The sequence below is a fragment of the Oryctolagus cuniculus genome, chromosome 9 (genome assembly GCF_051225735.1).
Source record: "Oryctolagus cuniculus isolate XC-2025 breed Fujian yellow rabbit chromosome 9, ASM5122573v1, whole genome shotgun sequence".
In the NCBI taxonomy this organism is placed as follows: Eukaryota; Metazoa; Chordata; class Mammalia; order Lagomorpha; family Leporidae; genus Oryctolagus; species Oryctolagus cuniculus.
This window is the reverse complement of record NC_142875.1, coordinates 120,131,576-120,155,022: the sequence shown is the minus strand read 5'-3', so window position 1 is coordinate 120,155,022 and position 23,447 is coordinate 120,131,576. Positions and strand designations below refer to the sequence as shown.

The window sequence follows — 23,447 nt, the reverse complement described above, 5'->3', positions numbered from 1 at the left end:
AGACAGAAAGAAAGACAGAAAGAAAGAAAGACAGAAAGAAAGACAGAAAGACAGAAAGACAGAAAGAAAGACAGAAAGAAAGACAGAAAGACAGAAAGAAAGAAAGACAGAAAGACAGAAAGAAAGACAGAAAGACAGAAAGACAGAAAGAAAGACAGAAAGACAGAAAGAAAGACAGAAAGAAAGAAAGACAGAAAGACAGAAAGAAAGACAGAAAGACAGAAAGAAAGAAAGACAGAAAGAAAGACAGAAAGAAAGAAAGAAAGACAGAAAGAAAGAAAGACAGAAAGACAGAAAGAAAGACAGAAAGACAGAAAGACAGAAAGAAAGACAGACAGACAGAAAGAAAGACAGAAAGACAGAAAGAAAGACAGACAGAAAGACAGAAAGACAGACAGAAAGAAAGAAAGACAGAAAGAAAGACAGAAAGACAGACAGAAAGACAAAAAGAAAGACAGAAAGACAGAAAGAAAGAAAGACAGAAAGACAGAAAGAAAGAAAGAAAGACAGAAAGACAGAAAGAAAGAAAGAAAGACAGAAAGACAGAAAGAAAGACAGACAGAAAGAAAGAAAGACAGAAAGACAGAAAGACAGAAAGAAAGAAAGACAGAAAGAAAGAAAGAAAGAAAGAAAGACAGAAAGAAAGACAGAAAGAAAGAAAGAAAGACAGAAAGACAGACAGACAGAAAGAAAGACAGAAAGACAGAAAGAAAGACAGACAGAAAGACAGACAGAAAGAAAGAAAGACAGAAAGACAGAAAGACAGACAGAAAGACAGAAAGACAGAAAGACAGAAAGAAAGACAGAAAGACAGACAGAAAGACAAAAAGAAAGACAGAAAGACAGAAAGAAAGAAAGACAGAAAGACAGAAAGAAAGAAAGAAAGACAGAAAGACAGAAAGAAAGACAGAAAGAAAGAAAGAAAGACAGAAAGACAGAAAGAAAGACAGAAAGACAGAAAGAAAGAAAGACAGAAAGACAGAAAGACAGAAAGAAAGAAAGACAGAAAGAAAGAAAGACAGAAAGAAAGAAAGACAGAAAGAAAGAAAGACAGAAAGAAAGAAAGACAGAAAGAAAGAAAGACAGAAAGAAAGAAAGACAGAAAGAAAGACAGAAAGAAAGAAAGAAGACAGAAAGAAAGACAGAAAGAAAGAAAGAGAGAGGCGGGGGGGAGAAAGAAAGAAAGAAACAAACTACTACTTACTGAGTTTTGGCATAGTACCAAAAGAGGATATCCACAATTATCTGAAAAAGCAAATTATTCTTGCAAAAACGTGTGTGAAACTGTTTACTTTATAAGTTCAACCAGAACAATGTATCAGATGAAATGCAGAGGCAAATAAGAATCCAGCTGTCTTCTACCAAGCTAGACATTAAAGAAATTTGCACAAATATAAATAATGCCATTTTCCTCACTAAATTGTCTTATGTTTAAGGAATTCCTTTCATTTTAAAAATATTCATTTGTATTAACATGCAATAAGTTTATTTTTAAAACACATATCTAATATTTTGAATTTTGTTTTATGCTCTAATATTAAACACTGATAATTAGCTCATGTAAATGCAAAAGCTCATAGAGGCCTTCAAAGAAGTAATAAAAGTATCACAGGGTCCCAGGATCCAACAATTCAAGAACCACTAGTCTAAATTACCTTTGCATATCTTAAGTGCTATAAAATCATCTGTGGATAGCACCCTATTCTCTTTCACTAAGTTTGTTCAGTGGTGAAAGAGAATAAAAAAAAATCAGGAGTCACTCAGCATTCAAAGTAACAGCAGCCGTTCAGACTCCCACATCAGAGCGTGTGAGCTCAGTACGCAGCTCTGCCTTCTGACTCCAGCCTTCTGCAAAGGCAGACTCTGGGAGGCGGCAGGAGGCTCAGGTGACTGCGTTCCTGCCACTCACTAAGGGACCTGCATTGAGTTTCTCACTCCAGGCTTGGCCTGGCCTAACCCAGCCTGCACATCTGCAGGCATTTGGGGAGTAAGCCAGAAGATAGGAGCTTGTGCCTCATCTGTGTGTGTGTGTGTGTGTGTGTGTGTCTCTCACATAAAACCTCACAAAAATATTATTTTGATATAGGTTGAAAAATGAAAAAATTTATAACAGTATATTTATATAGTTATAAAATTTATATAACAGTATACTTATATATTTATATATTCACAAAAGTTATATAACAGTATATTTAAAAACAGATGAAAGGGAAAGGCACTGACTACTTTCAATCCCCAAAACAAATAAATAAGTACAAATGAAATGATACATTTTGCGATTTACCTAAATAATTTTTTCCCATTTGAATGGGTATCTAAGTGTCTCCTTTAAAGAGCATTTCAACTTCTGGGCTACTCATCTCTGTTGCAAAGAATAATTGAAAGCTTTGGGGCCGGCGCTGTGGAGCAGCGGGTAACGCCCTGGCCTGAAGTGCCAGCATTCCATATGGGCACCGGTTCTAGTCTCGAACGCTCCTCGTCCCATCCAGCTCTCTGCTATGGCCTGGGATAGCAGTAGAGGATGGCCCAAGTCCTTGGGCCCCTGCACCCCCGTGGGAGACTCATTCAACATATGGTTAATAGCTTCTCCTATCAAATACCCTCCCTGTGAGATCTGTTCACAGAATTCTCCCCCTCTTCAGCACTGTGAACCTAAAGGGGAAATTCTCTATGTACAGCAATTAACTGCGTGACTCTTACAATCATAGTTTGTGCATCTCCTTATATCACAAAAGTCAATAAAAGAGAAAACTTTAACAAAGGATGGTAAGTACTGTCAGATGCTATGGGAGGATCAAGTAATAAATGTAAGGACTAGAAGGTTTCCATGGGTCACAGCAGTTACATCATTAGCGGGAACCCTTGACTAAACAGGTTTCTGTAGAGAGGTAAGGGAAAAGCAGACTGCACTATTCTCAAGAGCACTTGAAAGACGACAAAGGAACAAGATTGTGGGCTTGTTTTTATTTCATCCTGCATTCCCAATCACTTATTCATTCAAGCATTTGAGATGTGACAGGCACATACATAATGATTAGTGGGCTCCAGGCTTTGGCCCGGCCCAGCCCTGGCCATATGGAGAAAGGACCAGCAGATGGAGGATTTGTGTGTGCGTGTATGTGTGTGTGTGTATGTATATGTCTTACTCTGCCTTTCAAATGAATAAATAAAATTTTCAAAAAAATAATATCTATGAACAATTTGGTGATCAAGCTAGAAGTCATTATCTTTTGTACAGATACAAATCACAGTATCCCAAAAAGGTATCATATACCATCAAAGTTTGCAAAGGAATCCAAGTTAGAACTCTAATAGCAAACAATAGGATTATGAACTAAGAATTTAGGAGCTACGTGAACTTCATGTGGAAATTAATAAATTCAGTGCCACACACAAATGAGAAATGGCTACATGGAGGAAAATACAAATTATCAGTAGTCCTCTTGTTAATACAGAAATTGCCCAAATGGTAGCATTGAGCTGATTCTAAAGATTTAAATGACCTAATAAGAAAACTTCACATTTTCTAAGATCATGCTTCACAAAAAATAAACAGAAACAGCATATATTCTAGGACCATCCGGAGAGCACACCATTAACTGATCCAACAGGTCCACTAAAAACAGAGATGAGAGCAGCAGGTAAAGTCGCATTTCTGCACTCTTACTTGAGATGTATTCTGAGTGGCTCTAGGGAAATGCTGCTTTTATGACCATGGAAGCAGTACACTTTGGCTCACCATTCAGGTCTACTTGTAGACAACACAGCAAATAACTCCTCAGGTAAACTGTATTATAACTAATTGTATTAAAACTAAAAAGAAACAGCTAAAATAACTTTCTCCTGGTATTCAATTTGTCTAACACCTTAGCTTGTGAAAGCTCATTCTAGTGCATCATTACTCTTAGAAGATAATTTAAATGAACTACTGTTTTAAAACTAGATGCTTGCACAGTCAAAATAATCATGCATTAAAGCATTAAATCAAAGAAGAAATAGCCGCTTTAAGGAAAGAAGACAAAACACTAGACAAATCATGAAAACAGAATTCTACTGGTTCTCCCAACCTCCTCATATCATGATAGCATCAAGATGTGATGATTAAATGTATTGGAGAAAACCTCATCTCCTCTAAGTATTTTTTTTTTAAGATTTATTTATCTGGGGCCAGTACAGTAGTGTAGCAGGTAAAGCCAATGTCTGCAGTACCAGCATCCCATATGGGCACCATTTCAAGTACCAGCTATTCCACTTTGGATCCAGATCTCTGCTGTGGCCTGGGAAAGCAGTAGAAGATGGCCCAAGTCCTGGGGCCCCTGCACCCATGAGGGAGACCTGGAAGAAGCTCCTGGCTCCTGGCTTCGAATCAGCTCAGCTCTGGTCATCGTGGCCATTTTGGGAGTAAACCAGCAGATGGAAGACCCCCCACTCCTCCCATAACTATGCCTTTGAAATAAAATAAATCTTTAAAAACATTTATTTAATTAATTTGAAGGGCTGGTTCACTCCCCAAATGGCTGCAACAGGGATGGCTGGGCCAGACTGAAGCCAGGAGGAAAGTGCTTCTTCCAGGTCTCCCACATGGGTTCAGGGGCCCAAGCACTTACGCCATCTTCCGCTACTTTCCCAGACCCATTAGCAGGGAACTGGATTGGAAATGGAGCAGCTAGGACTCAGACTGACACCTAAGTGAGATGCTGGTGTCACGGCGGGGGGGGCAACTTAAACAGCTACACCACAATGCCATCCTATAAATCTGTTTTTGATTATGTTTTTCCTAATATAATGTAAAGAGAAAGAACTGATACAAAAAACTGTATCACACATTAATCCTAACCCCAACTAGAATTTACTCACTAAACAACTAAGTACTGAGCAGCTGTCATTTGGCCAGGCCTTGCTCCTTAGGGGCTGGGGTATTAGTAGTGAATGACACCAAAGTTTTGTCCTCCAAAGCAATACAATGGGATAATAAACTCTAAACTTCCCGTTTTCTCAAATGTTCAACAAAAATTCACAAAACTTAAAATAGGAAACTGTGTTATAAGACGATGAGAACTTTTAGAATTTTTCATTCCTTATTGACACTTACCAAAGCAAACTGATTGACTTGAATGAAGAGTATCTCCACCTCCTTCTCAGTAACTTCATTGCCAAAGCCCTTGAATTCCTTGTAAGCTTCCAGGTAAGAACGCAGCCACTGGCCTTGCAGTTCTCTATCTGGATAGAGACTATAGTCTACATCACTCACACCTTCAAAGAAAAAACAGAATGAAGGTTTTAAGAACACTCTTCTGCATACCTTAATAATCATTAGCATCAACTTTTTTTTTTCATAAAATAAACAAAATGCTTCCTTCCAATTCTGACTGCAATACTAGATGTTAAGTAAACTATTTATTAAAAAAAGAAACAAACATTTGTTCTATATTCCATCTTAAATTAAGATGAAACAGTATTGATCACAAAAAGCAACTCTTACTGCTTCCGTTTTTTTCTAAAATGTGTAGACTGAACCACCTGTATCAGAAGTCCCAAAGCAAGTTTCAGAAAAAATGCCGTCAATTCTTAACATTTGGGGCACTACCTCAAATTACAGCTCTAAACTTTTTTAAATCATGACTCACATTAAGAAATATAGGTTTTATTGAGATTTTGTCCATGTAATATTGTCTCAGAAAACAGTAATTCCAACTGTATCTACAAATCTGAAATATTGCTCTTTCCATTCCTTGCCTTGGAAAAAAAGAAAGAAACCTATTATCATACAAAGTTTATTTCATGACCTGAAAGATCTAGAAGATAAAGTTCATACTATTTCACCTAGCATTCAAGGTTCTTCATAAATCAGTCTAGAGCTACATACATCTCTAGGTTTTTTTTGAAGATTTATTTATTTGAAAATTGGAGTTAGAGAGAGAGAAATATATTCCATCAGCTGGTTCACTCCCCAAACGGCCACAAGAGCCAGGGCTGGGCCAGTCTGAAGCCAGGAGGCTGAAACTCCCTCTGGGTCTCCCATGTTTTGGCAGGAGACAAAGCACTTGGACCAACTTCCACTGCTTTCCCAGACATAATAGCAGAAAGCTGGTTCAGAAGCAGAGCAGCCAGGACTTGAACTGGTACTTACAGGGAATGCTGTTGTTACAGGCAGGGGCTTACCCTACTGCACAGGGTCTTACAACTTTCTAGTCTTAGCAATCTTATATCCTACAAAAGTTAAATAACTCACTTTGAAGCTTTCCTCTGTTAACTGTAGCACCCTGATTTCTCATCTATTTGCACATCCAAATTCTACCTAGCTTTACAGTTTTAGCTAATTTAGTTCAAATACCATGATAGCTCATTACATGCACAGCTGATTTTTGCCCCTGTGAAAAGATGTACAGCACATACATGGGACATAAATGTGTTAGATCTGGTAGAGGGAAATAACTAAAAGCATGTAAACTAAAACCCGAAGTATATACATGAATACACAAATGTATGAAAACACAAATTCAGCAGTGCAAAATTCCTGCTAGATAAAAAAACCAACTAAGGCAATTTCCTAAACTTTAGTTTTAGAGCATTTTGTGTTTCTAATCATAAAGTGAACTTTAAATTAATTTCTCTTACATAAAAACACTAAAACTTTTCTGCTTAAGTGATGTCATATTAATATGCCAGAGTAAAAATGAATAACTCTTCAATATTCATAGCTAAAGACAAAACTTTTTAAGTTAAATAACACCCCAGAAGCTCAAGTTTACAATGGAAAACAGCAAAGGCTTTTTTTAAAGAACAAAAAATTAAAAGTAGGTGTTCAGCCTATAGTTAAGATACTCGCACCCCATTTTGGAGAACCTGGGTTCAATACCCCGCTCTGGCTCCTGACTCTGTTCTCCTAATTCAGACACTGGCAGGCAACAGTGATGGCTGAAGTAGTTGGGTTCGTGCCACTACATCCAGGACCTGGACTGAGCTCCTGGCTCCTGGCTCTGGTCTAGCCTGATCCTGGCTTCTAAGGCATGTAAGGAGTGACTCAACAGATGGCAGCCCACTCCTCTCTACTAGTATGTCTCTCTTTCTCTCCCCATTCCCCTCCAAAAAGCCAAATAAACAAAACTTTACAAAATTAAAAATTAGGTTCAAATATTAGTTCTCTGTGTTTCACTTTGACCTTGGTGCATTACATTCCTCATCTGTAAACTGGGATTATTACCTTATATGTTTGTTGTGAAGGAAAAAAAAATGAGATGAGATTTATAAAGCACTGTGACCTACGTCAGGTCTCAACAGAAGCCACGGTCATTACGTTTCTCCTATCCATTATTTTCTGATGGCAATTAAGCAAGAAATTTTGGTTATCTCCTCTTCTCTCCAGTAACAAATAAAGAGAAAAACAAAGTGGAAAAATGTTGCTTGTGCACCCAGTACACCTTCTTTAAAGAAAGAAAACCAAAATTCTGAAAACATTTCAAAGTTAAATAAGTTACTGTATTAGTTAAGCCCTGGATTTTACCTGCAAATTCATTGAAATGATTGCCAATATCATATGCCAGGTAGTTGTATCCAGAATATTCATAATCAATGAACTGTACATCACCTATGTGAGACACAAAAAAAGACTTTAAGAAATCACATATAAGATCAGAAAATCCCTATGCTATTTGTAATTCAATAGCTTCCAATATTTTGTCTCATTGTACGTGCTTGGTTATATGCACTTCTGAGACAATACAGGACAAGGCTGTGAATTTTAATGGCAATGAGCTTTACAAAACTCAACTTGTATCTCCTAGTCAACAGCTTCTTTGAGAACAGTAATGTCCACTTTATTAAACAAAGAGGAAACACATTCCAACAAAAGTAAAAAACGTTTTTCACCACATGGGGGCATCAGTTACTTACAAATTCAGGTTTCACTAGAACTAACTAGCAATCATTACAAATTTATACAATCTTAACAAAACCTTAATTGCTAATTAACTTAGCAGTATCACCAATGTGGTTCATTGCTATCATATTCTTCTATATTTCCTGGATGCCACATGGCTAAGGTTTTCATCCTTGAAAAAAAGGCAGAGGCATATTTTTTCTTTTTTTTGTTTTCTGTTTTGAATAGTTAGATTGACTTAACGAACATGCTGCAAGGAGCAGCAGGCAAGCCGCACAGCCAACGCTGACCGCTGCCCATAGTTCCCTTTAACACTTATAAACTTGAAAAATACTCACAAAAACTAAAAGCATTCTTATTCTAAAATATATACTTCTTTATGATTCTCCAAAGATCATTCTGTTCTTTCTGTCCACATGACATAGTCCTAACTACGAATTTTCATTTTTTGAGGAATTAGCATGATAGAGGATTTGGCTGGACAAGACACAGGAATGATTTTTAAAAAAGAAAAAAAGAGAAAGACATTTAAAAAAAATCTGTCTTCATCAGGGATCACAAACTGAAACACTTACAGGAGCATGGACACATGAACAGAGGTGGCTGCAACAGTTTCTAAGCTGCTTTTATTGAGAAAATGTCTAAGAACTGCCTAATGATCTTGTCTTTTAAATAAATATCAAGCTGATGTAAAAAAATAAACTTCTGGTTTACACATTTTTGCATTTTCCAAAGAAAACAGCTTTTGAACTATAATGTCTCAATATAGATTTGCATGTTTAATTTGGGGAATTATGTTGATCATATTCCAACACAAAGAAAAACAAAATTACATGACAAAAAAAAGTCACAGCAAATCCAGGATTTTACAAAAAAAAAAGGTTAAGATTGTATGTAACATGTAATTTTAAACTTGTATAAATGGTCAAATCTAGAGCAAAATAGAATAATCAAAGAATCATATCAATTATCAAAATGTAATAAATTTAAGATTTTTAAAATGCTAGTGACAATAAATCATCATACTGCAAGCAAGTAGTATATTCTTGAATTCACAGAACATTATTTCACAAAGTCTTAAACTTATCTGAAACATTTTACTAAAATACAGAATGGAACATGCTTTTAAATTTCTTTTCTAGAAATCATCAGGAATGACATGGTAAAGACCTTCATCATGGTAAAATATGTGCAGCCACAAAAAGGAAAATAAAGTCATGAAAAAAATCTCATGTTCAGAATAACTGGGGAATCAGAGAAGTAACATGAAAAATGATACTAAATAATAAACAACACTGTGATCCAGAGTATTAAGATATGTCTAAAGAAAGAAAAAACAAAACCCTACACAGTGCATGGGAACAAAAAAACAGAGAGCGAGGAGAATGGAAATAAACCAAAGCAAAATGTTTCATCTCATAGGTGACAGTGAATTTTTCTTTTATTTTTCTGTAATTTCTAAAATTCTTAGCAGTATGTAAGAAACTAACCACACTGATTCAAAGGAGATACCTACCCAGCAGCCTTCAGAAAATCAGGTTGTAAGACAGACCAAGTTGTACAACTGAACCAACCAGTTTGATTATATAATCTTAGAATTGTAGCTGTTGATCATAGTAGCTCTCTAAACACAAATTCTTGTAGAGCTCATATAAACTGAAAATGCCAATAAAAATACACAGCCTAGACCTGAAGTTACTTTTGCCATATAAATAAAAGCTTTGATTTCAATTTTCAAAATTATATTTAGAGTTTGGCAAATACAGTTTAAATGGCACATAAAATATGCCTGCTTGCTGAGTACATATAATTTAATTAAAACATAGAGATCATTTTAACAAAAGTTAAAAATCTGCTTCAGTATGAAAATTTTAGCAGTGACTTTTTGTAGTAACATTAATTCATTAAAACTAGCCTTTATTTTTAAATGCTATGTTGAGTTTATAAATAATGAAATTTAAATAATAAGAAAATGAAGCTAACAAGATACAGATGAGGCTGTTACCAGGCTCCGTGCATGTGAACAAGTGATGCGATAAACCTCCAGTCAGTGCGTTTAAGAAGCACGGGGTGCGCCGCCACATGGCAGCAACAATGGCATACCTAATCTGTAGCAGATGAAGAAAATTTGGCAAACTCACATTTTACAAGACACAAAGCTTAAAAGGAAAAAAAATTTTTTAAAAAAATCTGCATTAACTATTCTTTTTCAAACTACTGCAAACAAAGTGGAACTCAACCTTAAATTTAATCTTCTGCAACCAAGTAAAATTAAAGAGGCCCACAGCCTTATTTAGGGTGCCAGAAAAATCACATTACTGAAAAATGCTTTCCTAACAACAAACACTATACCTTTATTCACCTAATAATTTAACTGACTTCCACAATTTCTCATTACTTTCAGAGTAATGTCCGTTTCACTATTACTAGTTCCTATGGCATCACCATCTTGTTCATTCTTTTAAGACATGACTTTTTAACCGGAGTTTCAAAGAGCAGAAAGACAAAAATTTATGCACATGTGCATTTTCTTTGGAGGGGAATTCCAATTTTCCAGATTCTCAAGGGATCCTTGACCTCTACAAAATAAAGAATACTATTTTATAGACTAGGACTGCTATTTCATTTACCTTTGTACAATTAGCACAATGACAAACACAAAATGAATAAAATGTGATTAATGGATAAAACTATAAATTCAATTTTCAAAAGCTAAATTTTATTACATTTTTTGCATATCTTCATTACAGTAATAAATCAACACACTACTGAGTTAAACTGTTCAAATTTCAGTGCGCTAAAAATGATCTTCTAATTTTAAAAGTACTTTAAAAACCAAAAAGTAGTTAATAATATATTATCCAAGGCTACAAAATTACCACATGATACATCTGTTTGGAATCCTTTACTTTGTTAAGGAAAGTAGGATAGAAGCGAAAAAGCAAATGTCAAATGAGAACCTGAAAATCCTTCCAACTCATTCTATTTTTTCACTGTGATAGGCGGATGGAAGGAGAACTCAGAAATGTAACCATAATCATACAAATGCTAGCAAAATGGTTTTTCTCTTACACAGAAAAGACAGGAGTATTCTAGTCTGGGAAGCTTTCTCCGCGTTCCTGGCCGCTGTCCAGCAGGGCTTACCCGTGCTTCACCACAGTGCTTATACACAACGCATCTACGTGGTGATCTGAGACCTCTGCTAAGCACATGGCTTCCTTCCACCTTTCCATCCTGCTAGTCCCAGAGCAACCCCAGAACAGGAAATAGTCAAACACCAGGGAAACAAATGGAGGTTCTGCAGGGAACTCTGAGACAAAATAATAACATAGTTTTGGGAGGAAGGGGACAAACCAGACAGCATGAAATACTGAGGGAGAAAGTAAGGCATTTCTGACATTCTTATTCAAGTGCATGATTGAGCATACAGTGTGGGTTTCGAAGATTAAGTTTCAGAAAAAGAACATTTAATCTAGTAAAGTTAGAGCACTCTTCCCTTAGTAATTTAATTCTGATTTTTACAATCTAACTTTTTATTCCATAAACTTAGGGATATTTTATCTTCTGCTAATCAGTGGTCTGGAACACAAAATTAAAACAGGGTTAAGATTATCCTTCACTGAAAAAAGAATCTACAGGGCGGGCATTGTGGCACAGAGGACGAAGCCACAGCTTGCAATGCCAGCATCACGTGTCAAAGGGCCAACTGACGCTCCAGCTACTCCGGCATCCATTCCAACCCTCTGCTAATGCACCAATGGAGTTCATAGCTACTGATTTCCACTTAGTTCAACCCTGGCTTTTGTGGACATTTGGGGAGTAAACCAGGAGACAAGAAATCGCTCTTGTGTATCTCCCTCCTTCAATTTGTGTTGCAATAAATAAATAAAAAAAAAACTTTCAACCTGAAAAATGTAGGTTATCAAATACAAAATTAAATTTGCGCTTATTTAAATTTAAAAACTGAAACTACTAGGAAAACAGTCATTATAACTTTAATAAAATAAATGCAATTACAGCATCTAAGAGTTAGAGCCAATCAAATGACTAAGAATGGTGACTCACTCACTGCCTATTTACAGTGTGTAAAACTCTATAAAGAAAAATCTGGCCTACTCCATAATCACAAGGAAAAAAAATTCCTTTTCTTCTATTGATTTGTATTTCCTTAAAGAGCTACAAATCCACTTACATTTTGCTGACAGAAAAAATAAACTGCGATTGTCACTACTGAAATTTAAAATTTTGTATTCAATCTCTATTGAGCTTTTTTTGAAGAAATGAGGGAGGGGAAAGGCAATGAAATAGCCACCAACAGTCATCAGACCAACAAACATTCTGATAGCATCCAGACATAAGACGGCAAGCTCTCAAGTTTTAGCAATTACTTCTGATATGTTGAAAGTCAAAAGATTAGTGAAATCAATATATCAGAGTTGAAGTCAGTTAGTCAACAGCAACAGTACAATCTGTTCACTTAGTATAATGTCTACTCAACTGATAATGGATTAACTTAAGAGATGACTGCTAAGGCATGATTCTGGAGCAAGGACCACTGCTTTCAGTTTGCTCATTGTGTACAAATTCTACATCATTAAGTATTCTTCTCTTACCTGTTTAGGATGTCCTTTCAGTGAAGGCAAGGAATGGGCTGCTGTTTACCAGCCACCTAACTTCTGGCACTAACTTTTCAAAATTCTTAACAGGAACAACTTCAGAAAGGAAGCTCACTCTTGCCCCACACTGCTGAGACCTGTCAACAGACATGTTGAGGGCAGGGAGAGGCAGTACTTCTTCCTGTGATGCCTCGAGTTCCTGGAACATGTGCTGCAAAAATGCCCACAGCCTTCAGGGTGCTCAAAATCTCTGTTTGCACTGTATATGAATATGTAAATAGGTATACATATACCCATTAACTAGTACATGTATACAATTTTTAAATTTTTAATTCATCACTTGGGGTTACAATTATGATAGGAACTATAGGCTCCACTTATAGATAAATCAAACCTTAATAAACCTTAATTCTTGTTACAGCACAGAGTTAGCTTTACAGCCTATAGTAACCATTTTTCACTTTTTCAGATCAGATACATTTTGTAAAATGCATGCTATAAACATAACACATGGTTGGCAAACTAAGTCATTTGTTCAGGCCAAATGCAACTCACCACTTGTTTTTGGAAATAAAGATGTATTGGAACTCAGCCACATTCACGTATCTACGTATTGATGGCAGTGCTACAACACAGAGGGGACACAAAATCTCAAAGACATGTATGCTATCTAGCCTCTCAGAGAAAAAAAAAAAATGGCCAGGCCATCTCAGCCACAACTAAGAGCTGCAAAGTACCTGGTCCAGAGCTATATACATTTATATACAGGATCTAAACCTTGTCAGCAACCACCTAAAGTAAATATTTTCTATTAGTCACAAAAATAAACTGAAGTGTCATACTATCAAAAAGACAAGAGGTGCCAGGGAAACTGCTGAACATGCATATTTTGAATTCTATCTACAGGAATTCTTTTTCAGCTGGTCATAGAATGGGTACAGATATCTGCATTTTGGCCAAATACTCTAGATGATTTTGATACAGTTAAAGACCAAACATAAACACAAAGATAAAATGACCTCTCTAATACCATTAACTTCTGCGATTGAGCAGAGAATGGCAACAAAACCTGTGTTCTGACTTTTTTCAGTTGTTACAAAGCTTTGTAACATCTGCTTAAGAGATTTTCTAATTAATGTATATGAAATGTAAATTGCTATGATTTAAAAATATATGCAGACTTCAAGATGATCCAAGTAAGTTTATGAAGTTTGTCTAAAATTAGTGCTTCTGAAAAATCAGTTTGAAACATAATCCAGACAGTTCGTTTGCTGATGTCAAGGTCAGTCCTTTGGCTTTTATTTAATTATTTCTATCTAATTGCATCTCATGGGTAGGTATAAAATAGTGAAGCCCTGAGCTTCAGTCATATGAATGAAGTAATAAAAAAAATTTGTGAATATAACATGTAGCTTAATCATTTACTCTATGTAGAAATTATCTCCAAATACTCAACTTCGTTTTTTAGTATCTAAACAAGATAAGCTAAGGTAAATGACTTTGCAGCTATTAATCAACCTTTAGATAACTTACATAAGTATAGTATTAATCCTATGCTAGAGTCTCGAATACATATTTTTGGCATATTAAACTTACCAAATCTTGCCTATTTTTGCAATGTTATCTTCTAGTTATAACTAAAGACTCAAATACATTATGTTACAATTCCTCAAAACCAATAGCTACTAATTTTAAACAATACCAAACACTAGAAAGAATTTCTTGGCACACTTTTATTAATTCTAGATTTTACCTGAGCATTTTAGCTAACTTTTTCAAAATGCTTATGCATCAACAAATCACAGATCATTTTTCACCCCCAGTGGCTGCCAAAGGATTGGAGCTAGACTTCCTAACAGACATTACAAAAACCACTGGGAAGGAAAAAGGGGGAAAAACATTTCCATAACTAACAAGCAAACATAAGCACAAAGACAAGAAACAAATGGTACAAAGTTGACTACCATGAAACAGGACACACTCTAAAAATGTGAAAGACAAAGTAATCTGATTTTTTTGGTCCCATATTTTTAGTTGTATAAGCAAGTTTATTCTGTGAAATGAATATGCAAAATAAAACTTGTAAAAATAAAAATATGAAATATTAAAATTATATTTCAAAGAAAATAAAGATTCTCTTTGATTAACTTGCAGTTAAAAATAAAGCTGAGTGTCCACTTCAAATGTAAGATGAAGTCCCTCACTTTAAATTCCATTATACAAAATGTACTGGGTCTTGCACTGAACTTAAAAGCTAATACATGGCTTTAAAGCATAATTAATGCCCTTGTCTTACAAATGGCATTGAGATTTGGTTACCAGGATATAATATAATACATATATACTATGACAACTGTAACTAATAAACAGACAATACTACATTTAAGGACACTGTCAAGTACTTAACGTTTTAGTATATACCTGAAGTTTTAAAAAAAACAATAATTAAACACAAAAATTTCAAGATTCACAAATAAAGATGTCAGCTCAGTATGTTTTTAAAAAGTAGTATTAATATACTACATTAAAGTATCAAAGACATTCAAAAATGTCTTTCAAAATATGTGCTTAATTCTACCACCCTTGACAGTGTTCCTTTGATCATCTTCAAGTTGGCTATAAATAGTTAACAACCCTTGTATCAGAATGATCTCAATTTACAATCAAAATGAAGGGTGACAAAAGTAATTTACCATTATGCCCATGTTAATGAGACTCCTTTGGCTTTAGTATATTTACAACAGCACACTTTTGATTCGAAAATCAAGCCTTCCAACTATAATGACTATCCTCAAAAACTGGTTTCCTATAAAACGCAATAGCTTCACAGTTTCAAACAGTTTTAAATTAATACTAATCCTTCAACCAAAACTGCATTTTTAAATTCCAATTTAGAGTTGAAGGACATTTATCACTCAGCAACCAAACCTCAAACCACTTTACCCAATGATATAATACAATCAAGTGTTTCTTAAATATGAAAACAGAAGGAATTTGAATACAGCAAGATAGGAACACACAAAAAAATTCCATCGAAAGTATCATTGACTACATCAAAAATGTTAAAATGATTTACTAGAAGGTCTTGATTATTATTTTAGTACATGTAAATTTGATCAATCATACATAACATATACTCCATCTGGGCTCTGTCCTAGTGTCCAGATAGCTAACCAATCAGCATAATGAACAGGTAATGGGAAACCTGGGGACGTGTTTATTTCTAATACTCTTGTTCTTTCCAATACCGTGAGACAATTTCTGTATTTATAAAACAGTGCAATGCCAATTTCTTGATATTCCATGACCCCATTACAAGCAGGTATACTTTCAATTCATGAATAATCAAATTAGATTTTACAGATAAATTTATAAAGAAAATCATTTCATCATTGTACATTTAAAAATCCAACAGGAACCACAAACTGTTTCTAACAAACCAATTCTAAAAAGAATATTTTGCACCAATACATATTTCTAATTTATTACAGTGACCTTGACTTTATAACCTAAAAGAAAATCTTTAAGGACTTCATATACGTTTTTAATCTTTGCATTTTTGAATTAAATTTATTTGTATTAATACAATGATCAAAGTAACATTAAAAACACAAAAGAAACCAACTTTACTTACTGCTAAGGTCAAATACCTACCTTGTTTCTCATTGTAGATTATATTCTTACACAATAGATCATTATGGCAAAGCACAACAGGTGAGCCCAGGTTGGAAAGAATCTCTTTCATCCAAGTCATCTCTTCCTGAAGAATCTGAGGGCTTGGGATATCACTTAGGAACCTTTTCATTTTAAAAGAAGAGTTACATCTTATTTATCTCAATGACGTTTTTCCAAGTTTTATTAATAATTAACATCTACTTTAATTAAGTCTCTTCCTTTCAATTTCACTCCTGAATCACAACAGATCAGTTTGTTCCAAAGTCAGAATAAAAGAAATTGCAATTGAACTTAAACATAAGTAAAAAGAAAACAAGCAATAGTTAAAATGTGGGGAAGCAAGCAGGCATTTGGCCTAGCAGTAAAGTCGCAGTTTGGGATGTTTGCATTCCACATCACAGTGCCTAGGTTCAAGTCCCAGCCCTGCTACTGATTCCAGCTTCCAGGTAATGCGGACATTCCAAGGCACCAGCGATGGCTGAAGAACTTGGGTCCCTGATTTCCACATGGGAGACTGGATTAAGCTCCAGGCAGCTGAGTTCAGCCTGGCCCAGTCCTGGCTGTTGTGGGCATTTGGGGAATGAACAAGCAGGTAGGAAATCTCTCCCTCCCTCCCTGCCTTCTTTCCTCTTTCCTAACCTTTCAAATAAAATAAAATCTTTTAAATTGCATGCAGAAAACAAAATGTGTCTACAGTACTACAAATTGTGTGGAAAAGTAATACATACATCTAATATATGCTTAAGATTAGTCTAAATACATTGATCTCCATTTTATACAGGAAAACACATTAATAAAAAAAACTTTAAGTACATTATTTAAAGTTACAAAGACTGTATTAAACTAGTATTTCAAGCTTCAAAGTGTGAATGTAACAGAAATCAGCTAAATTCTCAGAAAGTCAATAGATTATTATTTATAGCTGCTAAGCAAAGAGAAGAAGGTATATCATATTATCTGAGTATGTTAAGAAGAGAAATATTATTCCAACTGCATCAGAGTAGTGAAAATGCGAAGGATGGGAGACAACGGGCAAGTAGAACTAGAAATAATGACTTTTTTTTAAATCCTATACACCTTTACATCATTATATTATGTATCTTTTTGAGCATGTATTTATTTATTTGAAGGGAGGAGTGACAGAGAGGGAGAAACAGAGCGAGAGAGAGGGAGGATCTGCTTTCTCTCCAGATGTCCCCAAAAGTAGATCAGCCAAGCTGAAGCCAAGAACCAGGGGCTCCACCCAGGTCTCCCATGTGGGGATGGGAATCCAAGTACTTGGGCCATCATCTAATGGCTCTGAGGCAAATTCTACGAGCAGGAAGCTGGATTCGCATGGGGAAGCCAGGACAGAAACAGCACTCCAGTATGGAATGTGGGTGTATACCACAATGCCCACCACAATTATGCTGTTTTTATTAATTTGATAACAAACAAAATGAAACAAGGTAGGCTGCTACCACTAATTCCACAACAGCACCATTGGGATTAGAAAATTGCTATTAATATACTCTTTCTCTCCTTCCTGTAATACTTTTTTTTTTTTTAAAGATTTTATTTGAGAGGTAGAGTTACAGACAGTGAGAGGAAGAGACAAAGATTTTCCTTTCCACTGCTTTCCCAGGCCATAGCAGAGAGCTGGATGGGAGGTGGAGCAGCCAGGTCTCAAACTGGCACCCATATGGGACGCCGGCACCACAGGCGGAGGATTAACCTACTGAGCCACGGCACCGGCCCCATCCCTATCCCTTAATACTTTGAAATCATATTCTCTTGCTTCTTTCTCCAGTCTCAGAAATTGCCCTGTAACTGTAAAGCTGTAAAATTTCTGTTTTACAATATGATACAGATTTTTTGGTACAACATCGAATTTGCCTATTCAGGTGGCTCCTGCCTATTATGTTCCCCACTACCACACTCTTCTCCTCACACAACTCCCAAAGTTTTATGCTTTTTTTCAAAATGGTATCACTGTTCAAGAATCTATCTACAAGAAGGGTCAGCGCTGAACGGAAATAACAGGACTCAAAGCAGAATGTATGTGATCATTGTATTTGTATACAAACTAAAATGGAATATGAAAAAATAAGTATTTTAATATTTTTCTTATTTTAGTTGCATATTTTCTGTATGCTTCCAGGGATTCCAAAGAATCACTAACATCAAGGACACCAAATTATACCTTTAAAAGTCTAAGAAATATAATGAGAAATGTAAGACATTTCTTTAAATAACAGCAATTTTCAAAATAGGGGACAGGCATTTGGCACAGTGCTTAAGACACCACATGAGGGTCCCGCACTGTGGCGCAGCGGGTTAACGCCCTGGCCTAAAACACTAGCATCCCATATGGGCGCCGGTTCGAGTCCCGGCTGCGCCACTTCCAATCCAGCTCTCTGCTATGGCCTGGAAAAGCACCCGTGTGGAAGACCCGGAAGAAGCTCCTGGCTCCTGCCTTCGGATCAGCGCAGCTCCGGCAGTTGTGGCCAATCGGAGAGTGAACCGTCGGATGGAAGCCCCCCCCCACCCCGCTTCTCCTCTCTCTGTGTAACTCTGACTTTCAAATAAATAAATCTTAAAAAAAAAAAAAAGACACCACATGGGACACCCCTAACCCTGATCAGAGTGCCTAGGTTTGAGTTCCGGCCCCATTTCAGATTCCAGCTGCCCACGAATGTGTACCCTGGGAGGTAGCAAGTGATGGCCCAAGTGGTTGAATCCCTGCAACCCACATGGTAGACCTGCAATGTGCTCCAGGCTCCTGCCACACAGCAGCTGCAGGAAAGGCATCTGAGGAGTGAACCAGCAGATAAAAAAGATGTCTCTTTCTCTTGTCTCTTTCCGCCTTCCAAATAAAAAAAATCACTTAAGTGGTGGGGTGCTGCTTTAAGCACCTTATATATACTAAATCAATTCTCAAAAAACTCTTTTTTTTATTATAAAGATTTTATTTGAGAGTTAGAGTTACAGACAATGCGAGGGACAGACAGAGAGAGAGGTCTTCCATCTGATGGTTCACTCCCCAATTAGCTGCACTTTTTGGCTGGAGCTGCACCAATCCAAAGCCAGGAGCCAGGAGCTTCTTCTGGGTCTCCCACGTGGGTGCAGAGGCCCAAGGACTCTGGCCATCTTCTACTGCTTTCCAAGGCCACAGCAGAGAGCTAGACTGGAAGAGGGTCAGCTGGGACTAGAACCAGTGCCCATATTGGTTGCTGGCGCAGCAGGCAGATTAACCTACTGCGCCACGGAGCCGGCCCCCAAAAACTCTCTTAATATACTATTCTTGTTGTTTCCATTTTACAGATAAGACAGCTGAGTAACTTGACCTACATCAACTGAGATTTGATCCCAGTCAGTGTGGCCCCAGAGACCGTACTCAGCTATACTTCACCATCACCAGAAACATCAATATATTTAAAGGTTTTCCACTAAATACGCCAGTACTCCTTCAAAAGAGAATTCTCTATTTTTATGCTGTGCCTTCCTGAATATCTAACTTACTGGACATGTACACAAGTTTGCCTATCCTAATTTTTTTTTAAAGATTTATTTATTCACTTGAAAGAGTTACACAGAGAGAAAAGAAGAGGGAGAGAGAGAGGTCTTCCATCCACTGGTTCACTCCCCAGATGGCGGCAACATCTCGAGCTGCCTGCGCCAGTCTGAAGCCAGGAGCCAGGAGCCTCCTCTGGGTCTCCCACACAGGTGCAGGGGCCCAAGGACTCAAGCCAATCTTCTACTGCTTTCCCAGGCCACAGCAGAGAGCTGGATCTGAAGTGGAGCAGCTGGGACTAGCACCAGCACCTATATGGAATGCCAGCACTGCAGGCGGTGGCTTTACCTGCTCCACCACAGTACTGGCCCTGACTATCCTAATTTAAAAGGTGTAATATTCCTATCAAATTCAAAGTTTGGGGCTGGCGCTGTGGCATAGTGGGTAAAGCTGCCACCTACAGCACTGGCATTCCATATGGGCGCTGGTTCAAATCCCCGTGGCTCCACTTCGGATCCAGCTCTCTGCTATGGTCTGGGAAAACAGCAGAAGATGGCCCAAGTCCTTGGGCCCCTGCAGCTGCATGGGAGACATGGAAAAAACTCCTGGCTCCTGGATTCGGATCGGCAGCACAGCTCCGGCCATTGTGGTCAACTGGGGAGTGAACCAGTAGATGGAGGACCCCGCCCCCGCCTTGCCTTTTCTCTCTGTGTAACTCTTGACTTTCAAGTAAATAAATAAATCTTGAAAAAAAAAAAAATTCAAAGTTTGACAAACCACCTGCAAATCCAAGCATACAAAAAAATGTCCCTTTACATGAGGGAGAATGCTGCCAGCACCCACCTCCCACACCCATTTTACCTCACTCTCCCAAATACCAAAAGTCTCAGATGCTTAAGTCCCTAAAAATGGTGTACTCTGTACTACATAAACATTCTCCCATATACTTATAGTCCCTAGATTACTTACAGTCCCTGACACAATGTAAATGGTCTATCAATAGTTCTTATACTGTATTGTTTACGGAATAAGAAAAAAGTCTACACGTTCAGTATAGAGATATAATTTTTTTTAGTATTTTTAAACCACAGTTAGTTGAATCAGAGGATCAGAACCACGGGACATGAAGGATCAGTGGTATACAGTGAATCAATTAAATTTTGAAATAACAATTAAGTATTTTTTCTTAATGAATTATAAAAAATAAGCAGACATCTATAGGTCCTGCTTACCTCTGTTGTTCAAAGACATGCTGAATATAAAAATGCAGCCTTCACATGTGTGTTAGATATAAAAAATAAAATCTCCAATTTTTGTGATAGTAATAATAACTATGTAAAAATGTTGAGACATTAGTGTCTTAATAACTGATCCATACATTTTTATATATAAAACAATGAAATATCTTTTGAACTTGAGGAGTCAGTTTTATAATAGCTGAAGATTCCCATAACTGAAGTTTCTTTTCTTTTTTTAAGACTTACTTATTTTTAAAGTCAGAGTTATGGCAATAGAGGGAGAGTAAGACAGAGGAGAGAGATCTTGCATCCTCTGGTTCACTCCCTAAATGACTGCAACAGCCAGAACTGGGCCAGGCTGAAGCCAGGAGATTCATCCAGGTCTCCCATGTGGGCACAGGGGCCCAAGCACTTGAGCCATCCTCTGGGGCTTTCCCAGGCACATTAGCAGGGATGTGGATGCCAGCACTGCAGACGGTAGCCCCCGTAACTGAATTTTCAATCTCGCTGATATTTACAAATAGTCACAGTAAACTAACAACCGACCTTTTTTACTCCATTGCTCTAATGCAGACCTCTAGGCATTTTCAAAACTGCTTGAGCAAAAGGAAATGTTTCTCAAAAAGGTCTCTATGATCAACTCATAGTATGAACAAATGTACCCATTCACAGTGTTCTTTTCTTCACAATCATTTCCAAACAAATGTTCTGTATCTGTCTTCTGACCTCCTACTGAATACCCCTCCTTGCTGCCACAAGCGGTGTTCCGGGAGTAGCGGGACTGAAGGGTACAAAGGCAGTGACTTCAGTAGTGCCCTCTGAGAGTCAAAATCCATGTTTATACTCAAGAGGCTTCCATAGCCTTGGCAGTTCATGACAAGAGCCTCGAGTGATTACTGACGTCATAAATGAGAGTGTCAATTGCTATATCAACAATAGGAGTCACTGTGCACTTGCTCCCCATGTAGGATCTCTGTCCTTAATGAGTTGTACTATGAGAATTAATGGTAAAAATAGTCTTCAAACAGTACTTTATACTTTGTGTGTCTGTGTGGGTGCAAACTGCTGAAATCTTTACTCAGTATAGAGTTGATCTTCTGTATATAAAAATAATTAGAAATGATTCTTAATGAAGAATGTGATGGGAGAGGGAGTAGATGATGGGATGGTTTGCGGGTAGGAGTGGTTATGGGGGGAAGAACCGCTATAAACCAAAAGTTGTACTTTTGAAATTTATATTTATTAAATAAAAGTTTTATTAAAAAAATAAGACAACAAAGAAAAAACCATGTTTATTTTACTTCAATGCGAACAGAGAAATAAAAACAGATTTTATGCACGAAAACCTTGTAGTTACCTTGGAAATGCCATTATAGAGCAAAGCCGTCTAAAACAAACACAGACGTAAACTTACCTTTTATTAATGTCTTCATCTGCAAATCCTGTGGGAATGAGTGAGAAATATTTTCCCATCTTTAGCCACAGATTAGATTTGGGAATCCAGCCATTATGTGCATGGATAGCATGAATTTTAGCAAGCTGACGTGCTATTAGCCTGTTGAAAACAAAAAAAGCATGAGAAGAAAAAAGTTAAACATCCCAAAGTTCATGTCCACCAAGATTCTTCTTCACCTGACCAAATATTAGCCTCCTGAACCATCGTCTAAGCATTTTGTGTATTTCCTTGAAACAATCAGTTTTAGCAAGAATCCTGCTCAATCAGCTCACAGCAAGAAGAGCTACACCTGATCCCCCTTGATATCTGACCAGCTGTCATCAGCCGCCATCCCCCAAGTGATGCTGACTACACTGGTCTGTCTGCGGGTATCCCCCTTGCACCTATTGTTACCTCTTCCGCTGACCTCCCACCGTGCTCCTCAGCTGTTAATCCCAGGTGCCTTTGCTGTATTTGCAGTTGAGCCCAACGTCTTTTCCCCAACCAAGAGGCAATGCTATGGTCCCTACAACAACCACAATGGTAATGAATAACGTCAACTGCATCATGCTGAATAACTTTAACATTTAGAGTCATGACTCAAACAAGATCAGACTCATCACTGGACCCTTGCTTATCTCACTCAGGACCCTAATGTGCACCTTTGAAATCCAGTCTTTTTTTCCTTCTCCTTTAAGTCAGTTTGAATATTCAAATTATCATCCACCATCAATACTGTCAGCCTCATCAATATGACTAATTACTGTATAATTATCTGAGTTTTTGTACTTGACGTTACTTAACAGTTATGAAAAGCATTCCTATTAAAAAAAACTCTAGGGCCAATCGCTGTGGTACAGTAGGTTAATCCTCCGCCTGCAGCACTGGCACCCATATGGGTGCCGGTTCTAGTCCCGGTTCCTCCTCTTCCAATCCAGCTCTCAGTTGTGGCCTGGGAAAGCAGCAGCAGATGACCCAAGTCCTTGGGCCACTGCACCCGCATGGGAGACCCGGAAGAAGCTCTTGGCTCTTGGCTTCGGATCGGCACAGCTCTGGCCATTGAGACCATTTGGGGAGTAAACCAGCAGACAGAAGACCTCTCTTTCTCTCC

General features: G+C 37.3%; 1 protein-coding gene across 7 annotated transcripts in view; it reads right to left on the bottom strand.

The window, feature by feature from the left end:
- The window catches only part of ETNK1 (ethanolamine kinase 1), a 60,906-nt gene that overhangs the window by 11,452 nt on the left and 26,007 nt on the right, over positions 1 to 23,447 (bottom strand). The window contains exons 3-8 of one of the 7 annotated variants that reach the window (XR_016213556.1): positions 22,316 to 22,456; positions 16,150 to 16,292; positions 12,493 to 12,632; positions 9,863 to 9,987; positions 7,505 to 7,588; positions 5,093 to 5,253 (exon numbers count right to left, since the gene is read on the bottom strand). Coding sequence is in view for 2 of the 7 variants with exons in the window: in XM_008259540.5 (XP_008257762.3) it covers positions 5,093 to 5,253; positions 7,505 to 7,588; positions 16,150 to 16,292; positions 22,316 to 22,456 (529 nt within the window). In the remaining 5 variants the exon portion in view is untranslated. Of the gene's footprint in view, positions 1 to 5,092; positions 5,254 to 7,504; positions 7,589 to 9,862; positions 9,988 to 10,405; positions 10,459 to 12,492; positions 12,633 to 12,820; positions 13,121 to 16,149; positions 16,293 to 22,315; positions 22,457 to 23,447 lie in introns of those variants that run through there. The other 6 variants (XR_016213560.1, XR_016213557.1, XR_016213559.1 and 3 more) reach the window with 6 other exon arrangements.